This window comes from Typopeltis vanoorti, chromosome 8, assembly GCF_054136105.1.
Source record: "Typopeltis vanoorti isolate ZY-2024b chromosome 8, IOZ_Tvanoo_1.0, whole genome shotgun sequence".
In the NCBI taxonomy this organism is placed as follows: Eukaryota; Metazoa; Arthropoda; class Arachnida; order Uropygi; family Thelyphonidae; genus Typopeltis; species Typopeltis vanoorti.
Window position 1 is genome coordinate 42,143,575 of NC_143556.1, and position 22,590 is coordinate 42,166,164.

Sequence of the window (22,590 nt, forward strand, 5' to 3'; positions counted from 1 at the left end):
AGTAACTACGCTATATCGACTGATTCAGTGATGTCCTTACCATCATCATTCCTTAAAATCATTTTGCCATGTACAGTTTTTTTCTTGCTTGCAGCATATTGTTTGGGATTCTCTTTTGCTTGCATAGCTAGTTTCCTTTCATAATCGGCTTTTGCTGTTTTTACCACACTCGTTACCCTTCTGGCCTGTACTTTATACCGTTCGTGTGCCTCCAGGTCACCCCTTTCTTTAAATTCCTCCACAGTTGTTTCTTTTTTTGCAGCTCAAGCTTAATGGTATTATTCATCCATTTAACCCCTACTTGTTTTACAATTCGGACCCTAGGTATACAATCAGCCATAACTTCCTGTAAATGCTCCTTGACCATTTCCCATGCTCTATCGACGTCCAGCCCTTGCAGTTGTACATGCCATGGCACTGATCCAAGCAATCTCCTAAGCTTGTCATACTTGCAAGCACAGTAATTCCACATATACCCTGTCTTAATCAAAAATTCCACACCTTTAGCCACCTCCAAGACCTTATGATCACTCTCACCAATAGGTGGCAACATGGTCATATTCATTACAGTCAAATTGTGAGATGCTATTACCAGGTCAAGCACTCTCACACCCCTAGTATTTTCAATTACATGCTGTCTCTGATAGTTATCCCTTAATAATTGAATAAAATCCATTTCCTTCCTCACAAGTGTCCTCTCCTCCTTCCAATCAATGTTACCATAGTTAAAATCCCCCATAATAATTACCCTCCTTCCACTCATTTCATCAGTTTGTTTATGCATACTATCTCCACCATCTATTCCATCACCTGGTCTATAGCAGCACCCAACTGTATATTTTATTCTGCCAATCTCAATCTCACACCAAATAGCCTCAAATGAACTCTTTTCACTATCCTGCAATACAACTTCAATTCTCCTTGGCTGCAGTTTATCAGATATCATGAATAACACCCCTCACCCCCATTTTATTCTCTGTTCCTCCTAAACACACTATAACCTACACATTCTATCCCACTAACTATATCATCTTTCATCAGCCATGTTTTACTAATGCCAATAACCTGTGGCCAGGAAGAGCCAATCAAGGCCAAAAATTCTTCCTTCTTGTTCCTAATACTCCTGGCATTAGTATACATGAAATGCAGTGATCCCTTTGACCCACCCCTATCTTGATACGTTATTCTAAATGTCCCATTCCCATTTTTTGTCCTTAGTGCTGGCTCAGGTACATTATATACATTTTTACACTCAACTGTCTCTCACTAATGTCCCCCATCCTTGGTAGTTCTAGTTTCCCTGGTTCTACACATTAATTTTCACTTCATTCAGCAACACTTTTTCCAGTCTCCGCACACCAAGTCCATTCAAATGCAGGTCATCCATCTTGTATAAGTCCTTTCGCCCATCAAACTCATTCCACACGCCCACGAATTCCACACTACACCGTCTGCATAACCTGCGCATAATGTCATTTGCGATTATGGCCCTCCTTCTTAACTCCTCTCTGTCATAATTTTATATGACAGAGAGGAGTTTAGTTATATTTCAGTTGTTACATAATTTCTATAGTTATACTTCTGATGCTGCTCCAAATGAAAACAACCTTGAGCATTCTACAAAGGTATGTCAAAAACTATTCCTTTCATTATTAACGACAAAACATATATCAAAATAATACAGGTTTATAGCTCAACAAGTGAAAGTGATAATGAAATGGAAATGTTTTTTGAAGATATCAAAAAAGCAATAGATGAAGATAATTGTCAGTATACAATAGTCATGGGAGGTTTTCACTTGAAATTGGGAATTAAGAAGGATGATAATCAAACATGTAGGGAAATATGGAATCAGGCTTTTGGAATAAAAGGGGAGACGTACTGATCAACTTCTTGCAACTGTCTAACTTCAAAGCTATGAATACCTTCAGGAAGATACCCAACAGAAGATGGACTTGGCTGAGCCCGAATGGGACAACAAAAAATGAAATAATTTCATACTGTCTTCAAGCACCCATATTTTCAGGGATGATAGTGTTTTAAACCCTATTGGCAATCACCTCTGATTACAGAGTAGTGAGAGGGAAAATAGAAATACCAGTGAAAGCTCAGAGAGTTGTATTGCAAAAAAGGAAAAATATTATCATCATCATCAAATTCCTGCCATGTACCCTCAAGGGGTGTACAGGATATGATAGTACTACATGAAAAAAATTACATCATTACTAACTTCCTATCTACAATTTTCCTCCAAATCAGTCTGTTACTTGTCAAGACTCCAATATTATCAAATCTTATATTTCTGTCGTCTAAGGCACTTTGTACTGTAACAATCTACCTATATCTCTGTCTTCCTCTGGGTCTTTTTGTTGCCAACCTGGCAGAAAAAACTTGTTTTGCTAATCTTTCTTCGCTCATTCTGTTTAAGTGACCATACCACCTGAGATTAGCTCTGCTAACGCATTCCTGGATGCTGACAATGTAAAGTTCTTTTCTAATATCCTTGTTTTTAATATGATATTGCCATTGATGCCATCTGTTCACACCTATAATCTTTCTCAGGACTCTCATATCTGCAGTCTCTAGTCTTTGGCCAAGTGTTTTACTTCTGACTCAGATCCATAAGTTAAAACTGGTTTGAACACTGTCTTGTATACAGCTAATTTAGTGTTCCGAACTAATTTCTCTCTTATTCCATATGAATTTATTCAATTGACTTCCCACCATACCAGTTTTGCTGATTCTGTTGTCTATTTCTATATTTAATTTACCATCTTCAGTAAAAATTGAAAAGTAGCTGAAATGTTTTACTTGTTCTATAGGTTCTCCATTCACAACACAGTTGACATTTTCAATGATTCTGCCTATTTCCATTGTCTTTGTCTTTTTATTGCAAGTGAATATTTTTGAATTCTCTAACTAAAGTGAATAACTACAACAGTTATTCACTTTAGTTAGGGAATCTTGCAGTCTTGTAGCAGATTTATTTAGAAGTATAACATCATCTGCATAAAGCAAAGAGCTGACATTAACATCTCCAATTTTGATATCATGTTTAATACCACTTTGCTTCATAATGTGATTCATACAGATAATGAATAACAGAGGGGATAATATACATCCTTGTCTGACACCAGATTTAACATTAAACCATCTTCCTGTACTACGATTCTAACTGCTGACTTACAACTCAAATAAAGACTAAGTATTGCTTGATATAATGCCACATTGACACCATATAACTGTAACATATTGAATAACTTCTTTCTTGGCACCTTATCATATGCCTTTTCCAAATCGACAAAACTTAAATACAGATCTTTGTTATATTCCCATGCTTTCTCGACTATTTGTCATAAAGTGAAGATCTGATCGTGATAGCCTCTATTTGGCCTGAATCCAGCTTGTTCTTCACCCAGCTTTTCTTCCACAATTCTTCTCAACCGTTTCTCAAGTATACTTGCATAGATCTTGCCAGGAACACTCAGAAAGGAAATACCTCTGTAATTCTCAAATTCAGTTTTATTCCCCTTTTTATATATGGGTACTATGAGAGCTCTACTCCTATCATCAAGAATTCGTCCCTCTGTCCAGGCTTTCTGAACTATGCAGTGCAGCCACTGTAAGACTTTTATACCACCATACTTCTGCATTTCTGATCGAATATCATCTACTCCTGCTGCCTTTTCACATTTCAAGCCTTTGATGGCTTTTTCTACTTCAAGCATGGACATGTATTCCTGACTGCATACCTGGTTAGTGTTTTTTACTACTGTGCTGTCATCACTGCATGTTTCATTTAGCAGTTTTTCAAAGTAATTACTGCATACTTCAAGGATATCTTTTTCTCCCGTTTTCATGTCACCTTTATCACCTCTAACTCTTTTTACAGCACTTTTTCCTCCATTTGTAAGCTTCTTCAACAACCTCCAGAATATCTTACCACCTTCTTGATATTTAATTTCTATGTTCTTGCCAAAAGTTCTCCTATGAATTTTGTTTAGTTAGTTTTAAACAGTGTTTAGCTTTCTTACATTTTCTCTGTATTCTCTAAGCGCACAAGCCGGCTTATTTGCCAGGAACTTTTGGTATGCTTTCTTCTTTTCCTTCACTGTCTTTTTAACTTCCTGTGTCCACCACGGAGTTCTAATTTTTCTATTCCTTGCATTCAACTTTATCACGTGCCTCTCTAGCTGAATCAATTACGGCTTTCTTCAAAGTTTGCCACTGAATCTCCAAGGTTTGATTCCTGTTTTCAAACTCTTTCATTTTTTCTTCAATAATCTTTGTGTATTTTAGTCTACAGTTGAAATCTGAGAGCTGCTAAACTTTTATTTGCTTTAAAACTTTCTTACTTGTTATTCTTTTCAATATGAAATTCAATTTTATCCAATTCAAGACAAATAGTGATCACTTCCAATTTCAAATCCTCTGTACACTCTGGTGTCCTGCACCAGAGAGAAAACATCACTATCAACAATAACATAGTCAATGAGACTTTTCTTTTTCCTTGCCTCTTCTCTCCATGTGAATTTGTGCACATTTTTATGTTGGAACATGGTGTTAGTAATAACCAGTCCATGTCCTGAGCAGGAATCCAACAAATATTTGCCATTATTATTAGCTTTGCTCTATTCTCCAAATTTTCCCAAAATATTTTTGTATGTCTGACAATCATTTCCTACTCTGCTATTTAGATTCCCAACAAGGACCAACTTTTCCTTTTTCATTGTGTCAGTTGTTTTTTCTAAAGCCTCAAAAAATTTCTACACTCTTACCTTAGTAGAACCTTCTATGGGACCATAAGCACAAATAAGTCTCATTGTCCAATTCCCCATTTTCATATTTGCCCAAATCACTCTACTTGACACTGCCTGCCATTCAAGAAGATGAGTCTCATATTTTGTGTTGAATACTATGGCTACTCCTTCTTTTCCTTGATTGTCATTTGCCTGAATATAACATTTTGTATTTATTGCTCAGAAATATCTCACCAGTTTTTGTCTTTTTTGTTTCATTCACCCCTATTATGTCGATCTGGTACTTATCTAATTTCTCAGCTAGCTCCATTTCTTTGCCATTCAGGCTTCTTATGTTGATAGTACTGATCTTTAACTCTGGTGATGTTGAGTTGGGGTTTGTTTTCAGATTTGTTCCAGTAGCTGACTTTTCACTGTTCGCTCTGGTTCCCTGGCGAAAACAATGGGGGCCTTGTTTAACTGGGCAATGCCCCAGCCGGCATGAAATTTTGTCATGTTGTACCATCATTTTTTATTTTGGTTTAACCAATAAGAATACAATTTGGTCGGCTAAATCCCAAATTGCCAGCCCAACCTCGTTTGTTCAGTATCCAAGTAGATACCCAACAGGGTGCACCACGAAAAGGTGAGGATTGGACATTAGGTCAGAAGCCCTTATCGGTTCTCTGCATTCCTTTAAAGGCTATGTGGAGGTCTCCTCTCAGTTATACAGCTTTGACCCTTAAGCACCCCAGAAAAATATTATAAAAGCTTTAATAATAAATAAGGTAGATATTTCATACTAAAAATAATAGTATATCTTCAGTGTTACAAACAGATCGGAATAGAATACAAGTAACGAATAATCGGTGGATCACCTATTAAAATACAATGTTGTCGCGAGCTAGGAAATGAAAGAAATTAATAATGAATTAATATTTAAGATAATTAGTTTTTTTTATGTGATTACATAAAATAAAAGTCTCCCAGCTAATCGAGAGAGAAGCAATCATTTAGATTTAAATTCAATCTGTGTAAAAAAGATTCACGACTTTCTTTAAAGAGGCGTTAATATTTGAATCTGCATCTATGAAGTAGAATAGCTTTATACCACTGAATATAATGAGTAGTGGTAATGCTGTGTTGTGCTAGACCAGACTTCTGAGGTTTGTTGTAATCAATATAATATTGATGTTCTTTAATTCTTTTTTCCACAGAAAGGAAAATTTTGGTACTTTATCATTTTTGGACATCGTGCTTACTCGAACTTCTTCTGGTACCTTATCTACAAGTGTCTTCCGAAATCCCACATTTACTGGCAGATACATTCATAAAAAGTCTGCTCATCATACATCTCAAAAATTTGGCATTCTTAAATCTCTAATTAATAGGGCACATAAAGTTTGCTCTTCTCCAGAAATCTTACAACAAGAACTTTCCATCATTAAAAAGTTAATGGTATCTAATAATTACCACCCTAATCAAATCCAACAGATAATTGAATCTTATTTTCCAATACCCAAGGTTTCTTCAACAGTTCAGAGTTCCAATCCCCTACATTACAGGAATTTCAGAACCTATAGATAGAATTTTAAAAAAGTACCAATTGATTCCCACTTATATTCCTATCAACAAAATTTCTTCCTTATTGCCTTCTACAAAAGATAAACTGTCATCTCTGTCTTTGGCTGGCGTTTACAAAATTCCTTGTGAATGTGATGTTTCTTATTTTGGACAAACTGGCCGTTCTGTGGAAAAAGAATTAAAGAACATCAATATTATATTGATTACAACAAACCTCAGAAGTCTGGTCTAGCACAGCACATTATTACCACTACCCATGATATCCAGTGGACTAAAGCTATTCTACTTCATAGATGCAGGTTCAAATATGAACGCCTCTTTAAAGAAAGTCGTGAAGCTTTTTTACACCGACCGAATTTAAATCAAAATGATTGCCTCTCTCTCTCGAAGATCTGGGAGACTTTTATTTTATGTAATCATTAAAAAAAAACAAATTTTCTTAAATATTAATTCTTTATTAATTTCTTTCATTTCCTAGCTTGCGACAACATTGTATTTTAATAGGCGACCCACTGAATGTTCGTTACTTGTATTCTATTCCTATCTGTTTGTAACACAGAAGATGTACTATTATTTTTAGTATGAAATATCTAACTTATTTATTAATTAAAGTTATTACTGTGGACTTACGTGTTGTTTTTAATAATTATACTATGCCACAGGTCCCTCTAAAAATAAGAATTATAAAAGCTGAAACACTTTACACAAACAGGAATACCTTCATGGTATCACTGGAAAAGAAATTTACAGAAAATATACAAATTATATCAAATACAGGAAAAAGCATTGACCAAGAAGAAATAAATAAAAAGAAACATTCTTATTGAATCCACAAAAAAATTAAACAAAAGGAGCTGGGCCAAGAAACTATCAGAAAAAATAAGCCTTATTGAAAAGAGAACAATTGATTGCAGAATGGAAAACAGAAACTATTAAAATAACAGCAATAACGATAAATATAAAAGAAGATATTAAGAAAAGAGAGGATGATATGACCTAAAAAACATTGATGAAAATAGAAACTCCAGAATTCTAAGAAATAACCTTTCATTTGGTAGAAAGAATATCATCATCATCATCAAATTCCTTCCATGTGCCTACAAGGGGTGTTCAGGATATGATAGTACTACATGAAAAATTTACATCACTCACTTCCTATCTACAATTTTCTTCCAAATCAGCCTATTACTTGTCAAGACTCCGATATTATCATTATCAGATCTTATATTTCTATCGTCTAATCCACCTATATCTTGGTCTTCCTCTGGGTCATTTTCCTGCCAATCTAATTGCTAATCTTTCCTCGCCCATTCTGTTTAAGTGACCATACCACTTGAGATTAGCTCTTCTAATGCATTTCTGGATGCTGACAATGTCAAGTTCTTTCCTAATATACTCGTTTTTAATATGATATTGCAATTGATGCCATCTGTTCATGCCTCTAATCTTTCTGAAGACTCATATCTGCGATCTCTAGAATTTTGGTCAAGTGTCTTACTTCTGACCCAGCTCTCAGATCCATATGTTAAAACTGGTTTGAACACTATCTTGTATACAGCTAATTTAGTGTTCTGACTAATTTCTCTCTTCTTCCATATGAATTTATTCAATTAACTTTCTACCATACCAGCTTTGTTGATTCTGTTGTCTATTTCCATATTCCATTTACCATCTTCGCTAAAAATCGTACCTAAGTAGCTGAAATGTTTTACTTGTTCTATAGGTTCTCCATTCACAATGCGGTTGACATTTTCGATGATTCTGCCTATTTTCATTGCCTTTGTCTTTTTATTGGTGACGTTCATACCTTATCTATTACAACTGTTATTCAATTTAGTCAGGGAATCTTGCAGTCTTGTAGCAGATTTATTTAGAAGTATAATGTTGTCTGCATAAAGCAAAGAGCTGACATTAACATCTCCAATTTTGATATCATGTTTAATTCTACTTTCCTTCATAATGTGATCCATATAGATAATGAATAGCACAGGGGATAAATGTACATCCTTGTTTGCCACCAGATTTAACTTTAAACCATCTTCCTGTACTTCATTTCTAACTGCTGACTTACAACTCAAATAAAGACTGATTAAAGAAGGGGGATATTCTAAAAGAATTAAAATCCTCTTCACTAGATACATCAAAAAAGGAGATACACACTCCCCAATTATGGAATAATGCAAACATTTTACTGAATAAAAAAGGAAGTAAATTAAAACTAGAAAACTACAGGCCTATTAGTTGGTTATCCCACATTTATAAGCTTTTCACTAGATTTATAACCAATAGATTAGAAACACGGCTTGATATAATCAAGTCTTGTTAATATAATCCTCTGAACAAGCTGGTTTCATATAGAACTTCAGTACAATTGATAATATTCAATCAGTAAGCCTGCTTATTGAAAAATGCAATGAATATAACCTTCCTCTTCGCATGGCCTTCATAGGTTTTAAAAAGACTTTTGATTGCATTAAAACATCATCAATAATAGAAGCTCTTAGAGATTATGGCATGGAAATGCTACATCAAATATCATTTTTAATGAAATAAGTGAAAAATTTCACATAAATTATATAAGGCAAGGAGACACCATTTCTTCCAAAATCTTTACATTAACACTAGAACATATGTGCAATTTAGAATGGTCCAATAAAGGAGTCGATATTAATGGAATTAAATTAAATAACCTAAGATTTGCTAATGATATTCTTATTATTGCAGACAACATGAAAGATTTAAAAGAAATCATAAGATCTAACAACTAAATCACTAGAAATTGGATTAGACATTAATTCTGAGAAAACGAAATAATGACAAACCAAAAAGTATACAATGAGAGACACAATATTATTAAGGTAAACAATATAAAAATTGAAATAGTAGATTAGTATGTATACTTCGGAAAATTGTTAATAATGAAGAAACAAGGAGTCATGGAAGAAGTGAAAAGAATAGGAATGGGATGGGCAGCGTTTTGGAAAATTGAATAGATTTTTAAACAGAAAAATTAAACCTGAGAACAGAGTAAAACTGTTCAACCAATGTGTGTTGCCTGTTATGACATACAGAGCAGAAACCTGGCCAATCAGAAAGGAAGTAATAGATAAAAGGTTAAAAACAGAAAGAATAGAAAGATGTCTGCTAAATATAAGACTCAAAGATTAAATCTGAAATGAAGAAATAAGAGTTGAAACAAAATTTTTAATATTGGAGAAAACATATTTCGAAAGAAATGGACAGGACACATCACAATACTCAAGGACAATAGATGGGCAAAACGTTTTACTGGAGATTTTCAAAAAATCTCCATTGAAACTGCCATACTTAGATAAAAGATCAGCTAGAAGACCTGAAAGAAGATGGTCAGATGATATAAGAAAAACAATTGGAACTCTTTGACCCTAACAAGCTCAGGATAGAAACAGATAGAGAGAATTGGGAGACACTCGTAGCCAATGCTGCTATAAAAAGGGTCAAAAGAAGAAGAGGAGGAGGCACTCCTTAAGAAAATAGGCAAAATAGCCATAAATATTAATATCAAAGTGGAAAGATTTCTCATGGTGCAGAAGATAGTTATCTCTATTTTGCAACTTAAATGATGCATTTGACAGAACTTTATGAAAGAAGAATAACTATTCAATTCCTTAAAATATGAGCAAACAGTTTCTTTTATATGCATGTTTTTAAGTTTTCAGTATTAATTTTACAAAGCTAATATTTCACCTTCCAAATAAAAGTATAGTTCAGGAGTTTTTTTTTTTTTTGTGTGTCAGTTTAATTTTTCTGCATGCATTATTTATTATTAATAGAACCATTCCAAATGTTTCATTACAGTTTTGGGTATACTCATCTGTGGTCCCCTCCTCCATTTTTATGATGGTAAAAAAGCAACAACAACAAAAAAAAAAAAACAGCTCATCTTAGTTTGTTTTCCTGCCATTAAGAACAAACTATAATTATAAGATAAGACTAGAAATATTAAAAAAATTGTATATGGTTTGGTCTTATATTTATATTTACAATTATAGCTATAAGGCAATATGCATTACTTCCTAATTAGTACTAGTACTGTCTGAGACAGCTACAAAATTGAGTGCATAAGGAGGAGTTTTAGAGTTGTTGAGTAATCTGAATAAGAATAGGCAATTGGGACAGATGGGATATTAGCACATGTGATAAAGGAATGTTCAGCCAAACGTGTTAGTCCCTTGACATGCATGCACTGAAATCAGATATTATTGATACAGCAATACCTATCTTTACATCATCAGCAAACAACTGATTAATGTATAAATTAAACAATGGTCCAGGGGCTGATAGAACTGATCTCTGGGATACACCACTACTCCCTTAAATCTGGCAGATTCATCCCACCCCAATATACCACTTTCTGATACTTCTCTGTTAGCCATCCATTTATCCAAACCAGTAATTTATATTCCAATCCCATATTGTCTAGTTTATGCAACAGCCTTTCATGTGGTATTCTATCAAATGCCTTAGCAAAGTCCAACAGTATAGGGTATCCATTTCCTTTATCCACTGGAGGCATAACATTATTTAAATGTTATGCCAAGATCATTTAAATAGGCTAGAAGTATGGGAAAATAGTATAAAGTTACGCACTTTGGTGTGAAGCAATACCCAACAACCAAAAATTTATATAAAAAAAAAAACAATTTTGTGTGACTCCCATCAATTAGTGTTATGTCTTCCACTTCATCTCGATTGTTGAATCATTTATATCTAATATAATTTATAAATGTCTGTATATTCTGGGGAACCCCTACAAATTTTTGTGGAAACTTAGGACTCCGTGGAACAGTTTAATAAAACACTGCTTTAAAGAATTTCCAGATAAGACAGAGTATTTGGCTCTGGTGCGTTGATGCTATTTTTTGTAGCCAGTATCTAAGGAACAATTGAAATAATTTCTGGATTGCTTAAACAATCTACATTTGCTGTAGAATTAGAAGACCTGTTGTCTTCTAATTCTATCCTTCCCATTTATGGATGTTCTCCTTCTAGTCTCCGATAAGAAGAAACTTACATGTGCTGTCTCTATGGGGAAATTAGTAACCTGGAGATACTACATCCCAGCACAGAAAGCAGGCATAACCATGTGTCATAGGAGATTCATTTCAATCAGTGGTGAAAAGCAGAACGAACAAAGAGTTCTTCAGTATAACCCTATTAAAACAGTATAATAAATTTAGTTTAATCCTTTATCCCAGTGAGAGCAAACAAAGTTTGCACCTGAAAATATCTTCAGGACTGAATATAGTGTTGTACTATCTTACCTGGGTAAGTAGTACAACACCAGGCAACTCATAGCAAAGGTGGAGCAAGCTACCAACACTCCTATCCCGGTATCTCCCATAATGCAAAACACATCTCCTTATGGATATGTATACTGTTATGCATTAAGGGATTGGCCACTACCCAGACTAGTTTCGACCTTTATTGAGGTCTCTTCAGTGGGAGTCAGGCCCAGAGTTGGAGATACCAGGCAGAAGCAGTAGCAAGGTCATCATTACCTATAGAAGCTGCCAAAAGGTTTGCCACCTTTTTTTATTAAATTACTCTGGATTTAGAGAAAGATGTTGAAAGTTTATTTTTACAGAAAAATGCATTCCACAGCAGCTTCCCAGGGAAGTCTCAAACAGTCAAGACAATTAGACTGTAAAATCCACCATATATTCAGCTCTAATTTTTTATGTACCATATTTACAGCTCTTCCATATATTCAGCATGTCAAATAAGCTTTATAAGAATATGTAAAGTTAGCCTTCACTACACGAGGTCTCTATATTTTTATACCCATCTGTTATGTTCTCTCTTAAAAAAAAGTTTGCAAAATTTATTGCACATGTGGTAATATCTGAAAAAAAAAAAATTGGATCTAGCATTCATCACAACAAATTGGCAGAAGACTAAGAGGGGTCTATATTGCTTACAACAGTTACATCTGGAATTTCAAGGAGGTATTTTGAAACATGCAACCTTATCAAGTGGAATAAAAATCTAGTACTTATATTAAACCTGGTCTAGTCCTAGTGTTTTCACACAGAAGAAAATAAAAAAATTCTTTAATGAAGATTAAGTATGCACTTATTTATAATAGTTTACAATTCCACTGCACTTTTGACATGGGGAAAAAAAAAAATTATTACATCTGAGATGTGGAGGAGCTTCTACAGATTGTAATTAAATTACAGTGGTGTTGATTGCCTATCGAACATAGAATTTTCATAAATGTTATAATCAAATGTCTTGTAAATACATATGATTATTTGATTTAATCAATACAATCAAGCTTAATTCTGTTTCCGGAACTATTTGCATAATAGTTAAAATTAGGAAATTGAACAGAGTAATGATTAGTACTTTTTTTTTTAATGTACATATCACCCACAAAAGGTGTTTGATAATAATGATAGCATTTTACTTTCTTTCAGAGCAGTATGTCAGATCATCTCGCAACTTCTTGTGGATATCATCTAATCCATCCAACTATAAAATATTTAAATTTAATGCAACTGTTACAGCATATGGTAAGAAGCTGTATTTTTAAATTTTGTTATCCATAGATTCTGGGTTAAGCTATCTGAATCTGTTATTGATACCCTACATTACTTTATATAATTGCATTTGTGTAATTATAACTTTTATTTCTAAAAGAATAAACTGTGCATTGTATATCGCATCACCTTTACATATGACATGACAGAACTCTAGTAGAAAATTTTCAAGAGAAATGCATGCATGCATCATCATCAAATTCCTGCCATGTACCCTCAAGGGGTGTATAGGATATGATAGTACTACATGAAAAATTTACATCATCACTAACTTCCTATCCACAATTTTCTTCCAAATTAGTCTGTTACTTGTCAAGACTCCAACATTATCAGATCTTATATTTCTATCATCTAAGGAACTTTATATAGTATCAATCCACCTATATCTTGGTCTTCGTCTGGGTTGTTTTCCTGCCAACCTGCAGAGAACACTTTTGCTAATCTTTCCTCGCCCATTCTGTTTAAGTGACCATACAACCTTAGATTAGCTCAGCTAATGAATTCCTGGATGCTGACAATGTCATGTTCCTTTCTAATATCCTCATTTTTAATATGATATTGCCATTGATGCCATCTGTTCACGCCTCTAATCTATCTCAGGTACTACCACACTCTCATATCTGCAGTCTCTAGTCTTTGATCAAGTGATTTACTACTGACCCAGCTCTCAGATCCATAAACTTCATTTGTTCAAATTGAACACCATCTTGTATACAGCTAATTTAATGTTCTGACTAATTTTTCTGTTATTCCATATGAATTTATTGAATTGACTTCCTATCATACCAGCTTTGTTCACTCTATTATCTATTTCCATATTTAATTTACCATCTTCACTAAAAATCGTGCCTAAGTAGCTGAAATGTTTTACTTGTTCTATGGGTTCTCCATTCACAATGCAGTTGATATTTTCAATGTTTCTGCCTGTTTTCATTGTCTTTGTCTTTTTAGTGCTGACCTTCATACCATATCTATTACAACAGTTATTCACTTTAGTTAGGGAATCTTGTAGCGGATTTATTTAGAAGTATAACATTCATCTGCATGCATCAAAGAACTCACATTAACATCTCCAATTTAGATATCATGTTTAATACCACTTTCCTTCATAATGTGATCCATATAGATAATAACAGAGGGGATAATGTACATCCTTATCTGCCACCAGATTTAACATTAAACCATCTTCCTTTACTTCAATTCTAACTGCTGACTTACAACTCAAATAAGGACTAAGTATTGCTTGATATAATGCTCCATTGACACAATATAACTGTAGCATATTGAATAGCTTCTCCCTTCGCACCTTTGTCATATGCCTTTTCCAGATCGACAAAACTTAAATATAAATCTTTGTTATATTCCCATGATTTCTCAACTATTTGCCGTAAAGTGAAAATCTGATCCTGACATCCGCTATTTGGCCTGAATCCAGCTTGTTCTTCACCAAGCTTTTCTTCCACAATTCTCAACTGTTTCTCAAGTATACTTGCATAGATCTTGCCAGGAACACTCAATAGGGAAATACCTCTATAATTCTCACATTCAGTTTTATTTCCCTTTTTATATATGCGTGCTATGAGAGCTCTACTCCAATCATCGGGAATTCGTCCCTCTGTCCAGGCTTTCTGAACTATGCAGTGCAGCCACTGTAAGACTTTTATACCGCCATACTTCAGCATTTCTAGTCACATATCATCTACTCCTGCTACCTTTCCACATTTCAAGATTTTGATAGTTTTTTCTACTTCAAGTATGGATATATATTCCTGACTGTATGCTTGTCGAGTGCTTTTTACCACTGTGCTATCACTTTTTGTTTCATTTAGCAATTTTTTGAAGTAATTATTCAATACTTCAAGGGTATCTTTTTCTCCTGTTTTCTTGTCACCTTTGTTATCTCTAACTCCTTTTACAGCACTCTTTCCTCCATTTCTAAGCTTCTTCAGCAACCTCCAGAATATCTTACCACTTCTTGATATTTATTTTCTATGTTCTTGCCAAAGTCCTTCCATGACTTTTGTTTAGCTAGTTTTCACAGTGTTTAGCTTTCTTACATTTGTCTCTATATTCTCTAAGAGCACAAACTGACTTATTTGCCAGGAACGTTTGATATGCTTTCTTCTTTTCCTTCGCTGCCTCTAACTTCCTGTGTCCACCATGGAGTTCTGATTTTTCTATCCTCTCAGACAACCTCTAAAATACACAAATAATCTTTGTGTATTTTAGTCTACAGTTCACATCTCAGAGCTACTCAACTTTTATTCTCTTTAAAACTTTCTTACATGTTATTCTTTTCAATATGAAATTCAATTTTATCTTGCTCAAGACTAAATAGTGATCACTTCCAATTTCAAATCCTCTGTACACTCTGGTGTCCTGCACCAAGGAGAAAACATCATTATCAACAATAACATAGTCAATGAGACTTTTCTTCTTCTTCTATATTATTATATTCCTCTATAATAATTAAGGATATTATTTATGTTGGAACATGGTGTTAGTAATTACCAGTTGTCCTGAGCAGAAATCCAACAGGTATTTGCCATTATTATTTGCTTTGATCTTTTTTTTCCAAATTTCCCAAAATATTTTTGTATGTCTGACAATCATTTCCTGCTCTGCTATTTAGATCTCCAACAAGGACCAACCTTTCCTTTTTCATTGTGTCAGTTGCTTTTTCTGAAGCATCAAGAAATTCCTCTAATTCTCTACCTTAGTAGAACCTTCTGTGGGATCATAGGCACAAATAAGTCTCATTGTCCAGTTTCCTATTCTGATATTTGCCCACATCACTCTACTTGAGACTGTCTGCCATTCAAGAAGATTAGCCTCATATTTTCTGTTGAATATCATGGCTTCTCCTTCTTTTCCTTGATAGTCATTGCCTGAATATAACGTTTTGTATTTATTGCTCAGAAAGACCTCACTAGTTTTTCTTTTTTGTTTCAGTCATCCCTATTATGTCGATCTGGTACTTATCTAATTTCTCAGCTAGCTCCATTTCTTTGCCATTCAGGCTTCTTATGTTGATAGTACTGATCTTTAACTCTGGTGATGTTGAGTTGGGGTGTGTTTTCAGATTTGTTCCAGTAGCTGACTTTTCGCTGTTTGCCCTGGTTCCCTGGCGAAAACAACGGGGCCTTGTTTAACCGGGTGATTCCCCAGCTGGCATGAAATTTTGTCATGTCGTACCATCATTTTTTATTTTGGTTTAACCAATAAGAATACAATTTGCTCAGTTAAATCCCAAATTGCCAGCTCATCTTCATTCATTCATTATCGAAGTAGATACCCAACAGGGTGTACCACAAGAAGGTGAGGATTGAACATTAGGTCAGAAGCCCTTATTGGTTCTCTGCATTCCTTTAAAGGCTATGTGGAGGTTTCCTCTCAGTTTTATAGCTTTGACCCTTATAAATGCATGCAAGGAGTATACCAATACTTGAGATAGAATAAGCTGTCAAAAATTTGAAATGCTGTCATTATGTGTAAAGGCAGCTAAATTAGATTAGATGATGTTTGACCAGAAATGCTCAAATATGGAAATATAAAAATTTTGCAGTGTCTACACTACATAATTCACAGGGCCTGGTCAGAAGTTCGAATTCCAGATGATTGGAGTAGAGCTCTCATAGGACCCATCAATAAAAAAGGGGAAAAAAACTGATGTGAGAATTAGTTTGGATGTTCTCTGTATGGCAAACATCTAAGAGTCTGTTCCTTTTTTCTTCATTCATTCATTATAATACTGGCATGAGAGTAAACCTAAATAAGTATGTTACAATGGTTTAAATTAAGTACCAAAGTCCTTCAAAAATTTCTCCCAAAAAATTAAAACTCGCAAAATCTTACAAAAATTTTTTTCCATATTTACTTTACTGACATTTGTGGAATGAATGCCAACCTAAATAACGTGTACATCATCACTTGCAGACTCAAATCTGATCTCATGTTTTTGATTAAACCCCAAATCTCAGCCACAACAACCATAGTCCATCTTAACTATCCCAACTATACCCTGTTTGATTTCTGCTTCAACAGGTGGTAGTTGTGCACAATCCAGTATTACTGGCTAGAGAATGCCTAATCTTTAATCTTCCTTTTTTTGGCCATCTTCAAAAGTTTGGATAGCATGAAGTTTGATTTCATGACATCCAAATTCCATAACAGCAAAGTCATCTTTGATGATTTATTATTATTTTTATTACTTGGACACCTCCAGGGAGTCCAAAGACTCGTAGACACAGGGCACCTACTCTACAACTCTGTCTCCAACAACCACAACGAATAGCAACTACACCAACGCCATCCACTGCACATGACCACTACTAGTATTTTCACAGACAATCACAAACACCCATGCCCATGGTGGGATTCGAACCTGCAGCCTTTTGGCTGGAGAGTGGATACACTAACCACTCAGCCAGCCAGGCCTTTCTGTCTATAATTCTAACTGGCTTCCTTTTTCCAGTTTTGACCAAACTGGAAGAGAAGCAAGGTATATGTTTTAAGTAATGTTTAAAACAAATCATCTCCTGACCAGAATCACTGACACTGCTTTCCACTTGCCCAACACTGGATCTTTTCTGAGGTGACTGCTCCTCTTGGTAATTCTAATCACAATTTCATCAAGTTTTACTTAGTGGAATGTCCTTCTTTTCCTCCTCTTAGCTGTTCGTAACCTCGTGTAGCTTGGTACTGCAAATGCCAAGTGGGAAGATTGTGACTTTTACTCCTCCTTTTGTTGGTCAGATACTTTTGTGGTTTTGTTTCAAAAATTATCCCAGTTGGAATGGAGATTTTCTCTCTTCTCATTGTTTAAAACTCCCACCTTATATCCAAGCTATGGTTTTTTCAAAAAAAAAAAAAAAAAAGTATGTCAGGGCAGTCCAAGAAAAGAAAACTGGTTCTTGTAGACGGCTTGATACAAAAACTCAATTTATAGCATATGCCGAAACCTTCAATATTTGCAAAACCATAATTAAAAAGGCTAAATTAACTTGAAAGTGTAAATTATAGAAAACTTGCCATCTTTGTCAATGAAAGCTATGCTTTCTGGTTCCTTGCAAAAGCTGTTGGGCATAACTTTTATCCATCTGCTTCCAACCTTTCTCAGCCAAACGATGGTATTGAAACATCACTTGAAGATAAGACTGACCTCCTAGCATTCTCATCATCCAACTCTTGCATAGGTGATGAAAGAAATCATCTCCTTTACCTGGAACATTGCATCACATACTCTTACAACCTTCTGCCAGAAAGACATCTGAAGAATCTTGAACAATCTGATACTAAAAAGGCTTCTGGTTTTGAAATCCCATCAATTGTACTCAAGAGATGAAACTAACATCTGTTTATCATTCTATACATTGCATACTCACTTGATATTCACTCTACAACATGGAAGTAAGCTTATATATAGAAAATTCTCCCCAAAAAAGGATGATAACTGTCTACCAGCACCTGTTGCTCTCACCTCAGTGTTGTCCAAAGTAATGGAGGTTATCAACAGTCAACTTCAACATCTGGAGAATTGTCAATCAGTGACCACCAGTGTGGATTTTGCCAATCATCACCCAGCTTTGGACACATGATATGAAAAGATTTAGAGAAACCTGTGCTGTTGTATGTGATATTTCCAAGGCATTTGGGGATAGTCTTCCCTTTTTTCCTGTTAATGCAGGTGTTCCACAGGCCTTATATCACCCACTCCTTCCTTATATAAACGACCTTCTCTCACTTACCTCAAATGCTATTCACAGTTTTGCTGGCAATATCACACTCCAGTTATCTTGCTTATATGACAAATGTTGCAGTGTTGTTCAAACACTGATCTCCACACCATCCTTTTCCACTTACATTTTGACTTAACAGTGAAGATCAAGATCAAATCTCTCTTCTCAGACTGACTCTTACTTTTAGCCTTTCTTATCACTTGCATAGCATTTTCAGCTTCCAAGACACTTGCATCCTTCTCTCTCTCTCGATGTTACTTCTCTTCTGTTCATTTGCTTACCTGTACAAATCTCAAACCCCCCAACCTTTGAATACTGCTCTGACATTTGGGGTAGTGCACCTCTCTAAAAATTCTTGATTCATTCAGAAGAGTAATTTCTATTGATTGACCTCTCTCACTCTCTTCAGTCACTGTCTAATAGAAGGTCAGTTTCTGCATTCTTTTTTAGATATTTCCATTGGCATTGTTCAGAATTAGTATTCATTATGGTCTCTGTTGTGTTTTATTCCATCTGCCTCATTTATTTGTTATATGCTTTGCTGCATCTTGTGTGGGAGTGATAAAAAAAAAAAAAAAAAAAAAATCAGATGTTTAGAAAGAATCTGGAATTTTTTTTAAGAGGCTTTCACATTGAAAGAAAAATGCTGAAAGTTAATTTTAATTTAAGCTATTTTGGAAAATTGTGGACTGAATTTTACTGTTGGAATTGATGGAAGTTAGTTCAAATAGAATAAGTTGATTTATTTTCTTTTTATAAGAAAAGAATAATGTATTTCCATAATTGAATTAAACAATTGTTTGTTTCATTTATTAAGGTAAAAGAAATGAGAATTCATATCTGTTATCATTTGAAAAATTCAGATTGATGCTTTAATTCCTTAAAGAAAATCATTAAGCGGATGTCAAATCCAACATCATTTCAAAGCCGAATACAGAAACTACAAACGTTTCGTGCAGAAAATATAAAAGTTTCATGCAAAAATAGACCAGTGAGCTTGCGGGAATACACCGTCACCATACTACGAGTTGCCCTAGCTGAACCCAATAGGAAAAGCACGAACGCTAAAGGCGCCCGTATATTGCCTTCTGTTGGTCCATTTTGATAGGTTTTACTAGTCTGACAGCTGTTTCAAACTCATTGGTTTTTGTCAGAGAATAAGCAGAAACCTAAGAGAGCAAAAACTCAGCAGTAGGGAACTTGAAGCGTCGGAGAGGTGTATTTTTCCATAAGCGAACTCCCGGTCGGTGGGTAAAGTATTTACTAAAATAAAGAGCCAAAGGCTTCATATCGGTGGATATTAAATCCAACATGATGTTGGATTTAATATCCACATAATTTATATATATTCTTCATAAGAAAGGCAGTGCTTTAATATGCACCAATTACTGAACTATTGCATTAATGAGTCATCTTGGCAAAGTACTGAAGACTAATAGAAAGCCTGAAGGGGCATATGGAGGCACATCTTCCGGATGAGCAAGCCGGATTTCGACAAGATTGAAGTACAGTGCAACAAATACTCGCACTAAGACTAATAGCAGAGAAAGCTCGAAGAAAGAACAAAACGATATATTGCTGTTTTGTGGACTTCCAGAAAGCATTTCATAATATTGACAAAAATATAACATGGGCTGTCTTGGAATACTATGGTGTGGACAATAAATTAATCTACCTGCTGAAAGATATAAACAGCCAAGCACAAGCAAAAATCAGGATAGCAGGTGAGACTGGAGATTGGTTTGCCACTAGTCAAGGCACAAGACAAGATGACCATCACACACATCTGGGAAGAACACTAGATAGATTAAAGAAGAAGGTGGAGGCATTTCAACAAATGGCATGAGAATAAACTACCTCTGCTTTGCAGATGACATCTTCCTGATTGAAGATGCAGCAAGGCTGGAACAGACATTGCAAACACTATACAGAAGGAAAAATATATGGACTAAATGTCAACTTTGAAAAAACTAGAACAATGATATTTGGACAACAGGAGTTGCTGAACAGAGTTACGATAGACAGATTTCAACTGGAAAATGTGGAACACTTCACATATTTTGGATGCCACATGATGCATGACTTGGACCCCAAAGAAGAGATAAAAATTAGAATAGCCAGAGCAACAACTATTTTAAAAGCCATGGACAAAATATGCAAGAGCCGAGCTATAAAGATGCAAACTAAACTGCACGTTGTAGAAACTTGTATCTTCAGAAGCATGCTCTATGGATGTGAGGCCTGGGTACTCCTGAGAGAATCTGAAAGGAAGATATTGGTATTTGAGAGGAAGTGCTATAGAAAGATCTTGAGAATAAGCTGGATACAGAAAGTGAACAATGAGGAAATCTACAGATGAATACAACCAAAAGAAAACCTGATCCAGAAAATAATCAAAAGGAAACTACATCTATTTGGCCATATATGTAGAATGAATGATGAGAGAAAACTAAAAACGTTGCTGTTTGGAATAATTGAAGGAAAGAACAAAAGAGGAAGACCAAACAGAATGGGGCAATGACATTGTCAAATGGTGCAGAAACTCTATACACAAACTGAGTCATCTTGCACAAAATAGAATGCAATGGAAGAATCATATCAAGATGGCAGAGACACCTACAGGCATTGGACCCATGGTTGTTGATGATGATGATGAACTCCCGGTCGGTGGGTAAAGTATTTACTAAAATAAAGAGCCAAAGGCTTCATATCAGTGGATATTAAATCCAACATCATGTTGGATTTAATATCCACTTAATTTATATAATTTTGCATTGCTGATATGAAGCCTTTGGCTCTTTATTTTAGAAAACCTCCATACCTTGCTAACAAGGTATGGAGATTTTCTGCATATCTTGCTAACAACGTGAACCTTTGCAGCCAATTTTAAATGTTTTAATAGATGTGTTATAATGAAAAATATAATTTTTATGAGGAGATATTCTGTTGGAGAACTTGCAGTTTTTACTTTACCTTTCTTAGTGTCTATGAAAAGAAATGCAAAGACAAAGGTACAGAAGTACTACTATTGTAGATTTCTGTGTCTTTGCTCATTTTTTTTTAGTATTGGACATTTGGAAGAAACTTGATCCTTTTTTAAAGTAGAATAAAAAAGAATCATGTAGAAGAAATTGATATTTTTTGTTCATTTTTTATTATTAAGGAAAGAAAGTTTAACTAAGCTACTTGGAAAAGATGATGTAATCTGAACTGTATTGTGCCTTATATTATGCTCATTTTTTTAAGTGATTAAAATGGGCTTGATTAAATGTTAAAGTATTTAATAAAGAAGTTATTTCTTGTATAATATTAATATATTCTCTTTACTATGTATGTTATGCATATTCAATTTTTTTTTAGTATTGCATAATTGGAAAACTTTTCTTAATTGACAAACATCCCAGATTTTGACAGTAATAAATATGTGGGATTTCATCAGTGTCACTTCTTAAGGGTCAAAGCCAAATAACTGAGAGGAGGCCTCCACATTGCCTTTCAGGAATAAGGAGAACTGATTGGATCTTCTGAGCTAATGTCCAATCCTCACCTTCATGTGGTGCACCCTGTTAATAGCTATCTGCTGGGTATTGAACGAATGAGGATGGGCTGGCAATTTGGAACTTAGCCAACAAATTATACTCTCTATTGGCTTAAACCACAAATGCATATAATGATGCAATAGTGCAATGTGATGGGATTTCATGCTGGCTGGGGTGTTTCCTGGTTAAAGAAGGCCACTGCTGATTTCATCATGGAACTTGGGAAACCGTGAAAAGTCAGCTACTGGAACTCCAACTCAACATCTAGAAGAAGAAGAATAAATCCATCAGAATAACCGAAGATAGAAATCATCAATATAAGAAGTATTAATGGAAAGGAAATCAAACTTGCAGAAGAATTGGATAAGTACCATATGAACATAATTTGCATTACTGAGACAAAAAA

General features: G+C 34.7%; 1 protein-coding gene across 2 annotated transcripts in view; it reads left to right on the forward strand.

The window, feature by feature from the left end:
* LOC150103949 (cubilin-like) overlaps nt 1-22,590 on the forward strand; it is a 283,125-nt gene that overhangs the window by 128,522 nt on the left and 132,013 nt on the right. For both annotated transcript variants that reach the window (XM_090397190.1, XM_090397189.1), the window contains exon 9: nt 12,785-12,880. In XM_090397190.1, coding sequence (XP_090253316.1) covers nt 12,785-12,880 — 96 coding nt within the window. The remainder of the gene's footprint in view (nt 1-12,784; nt 12,881-22,590) is intronic.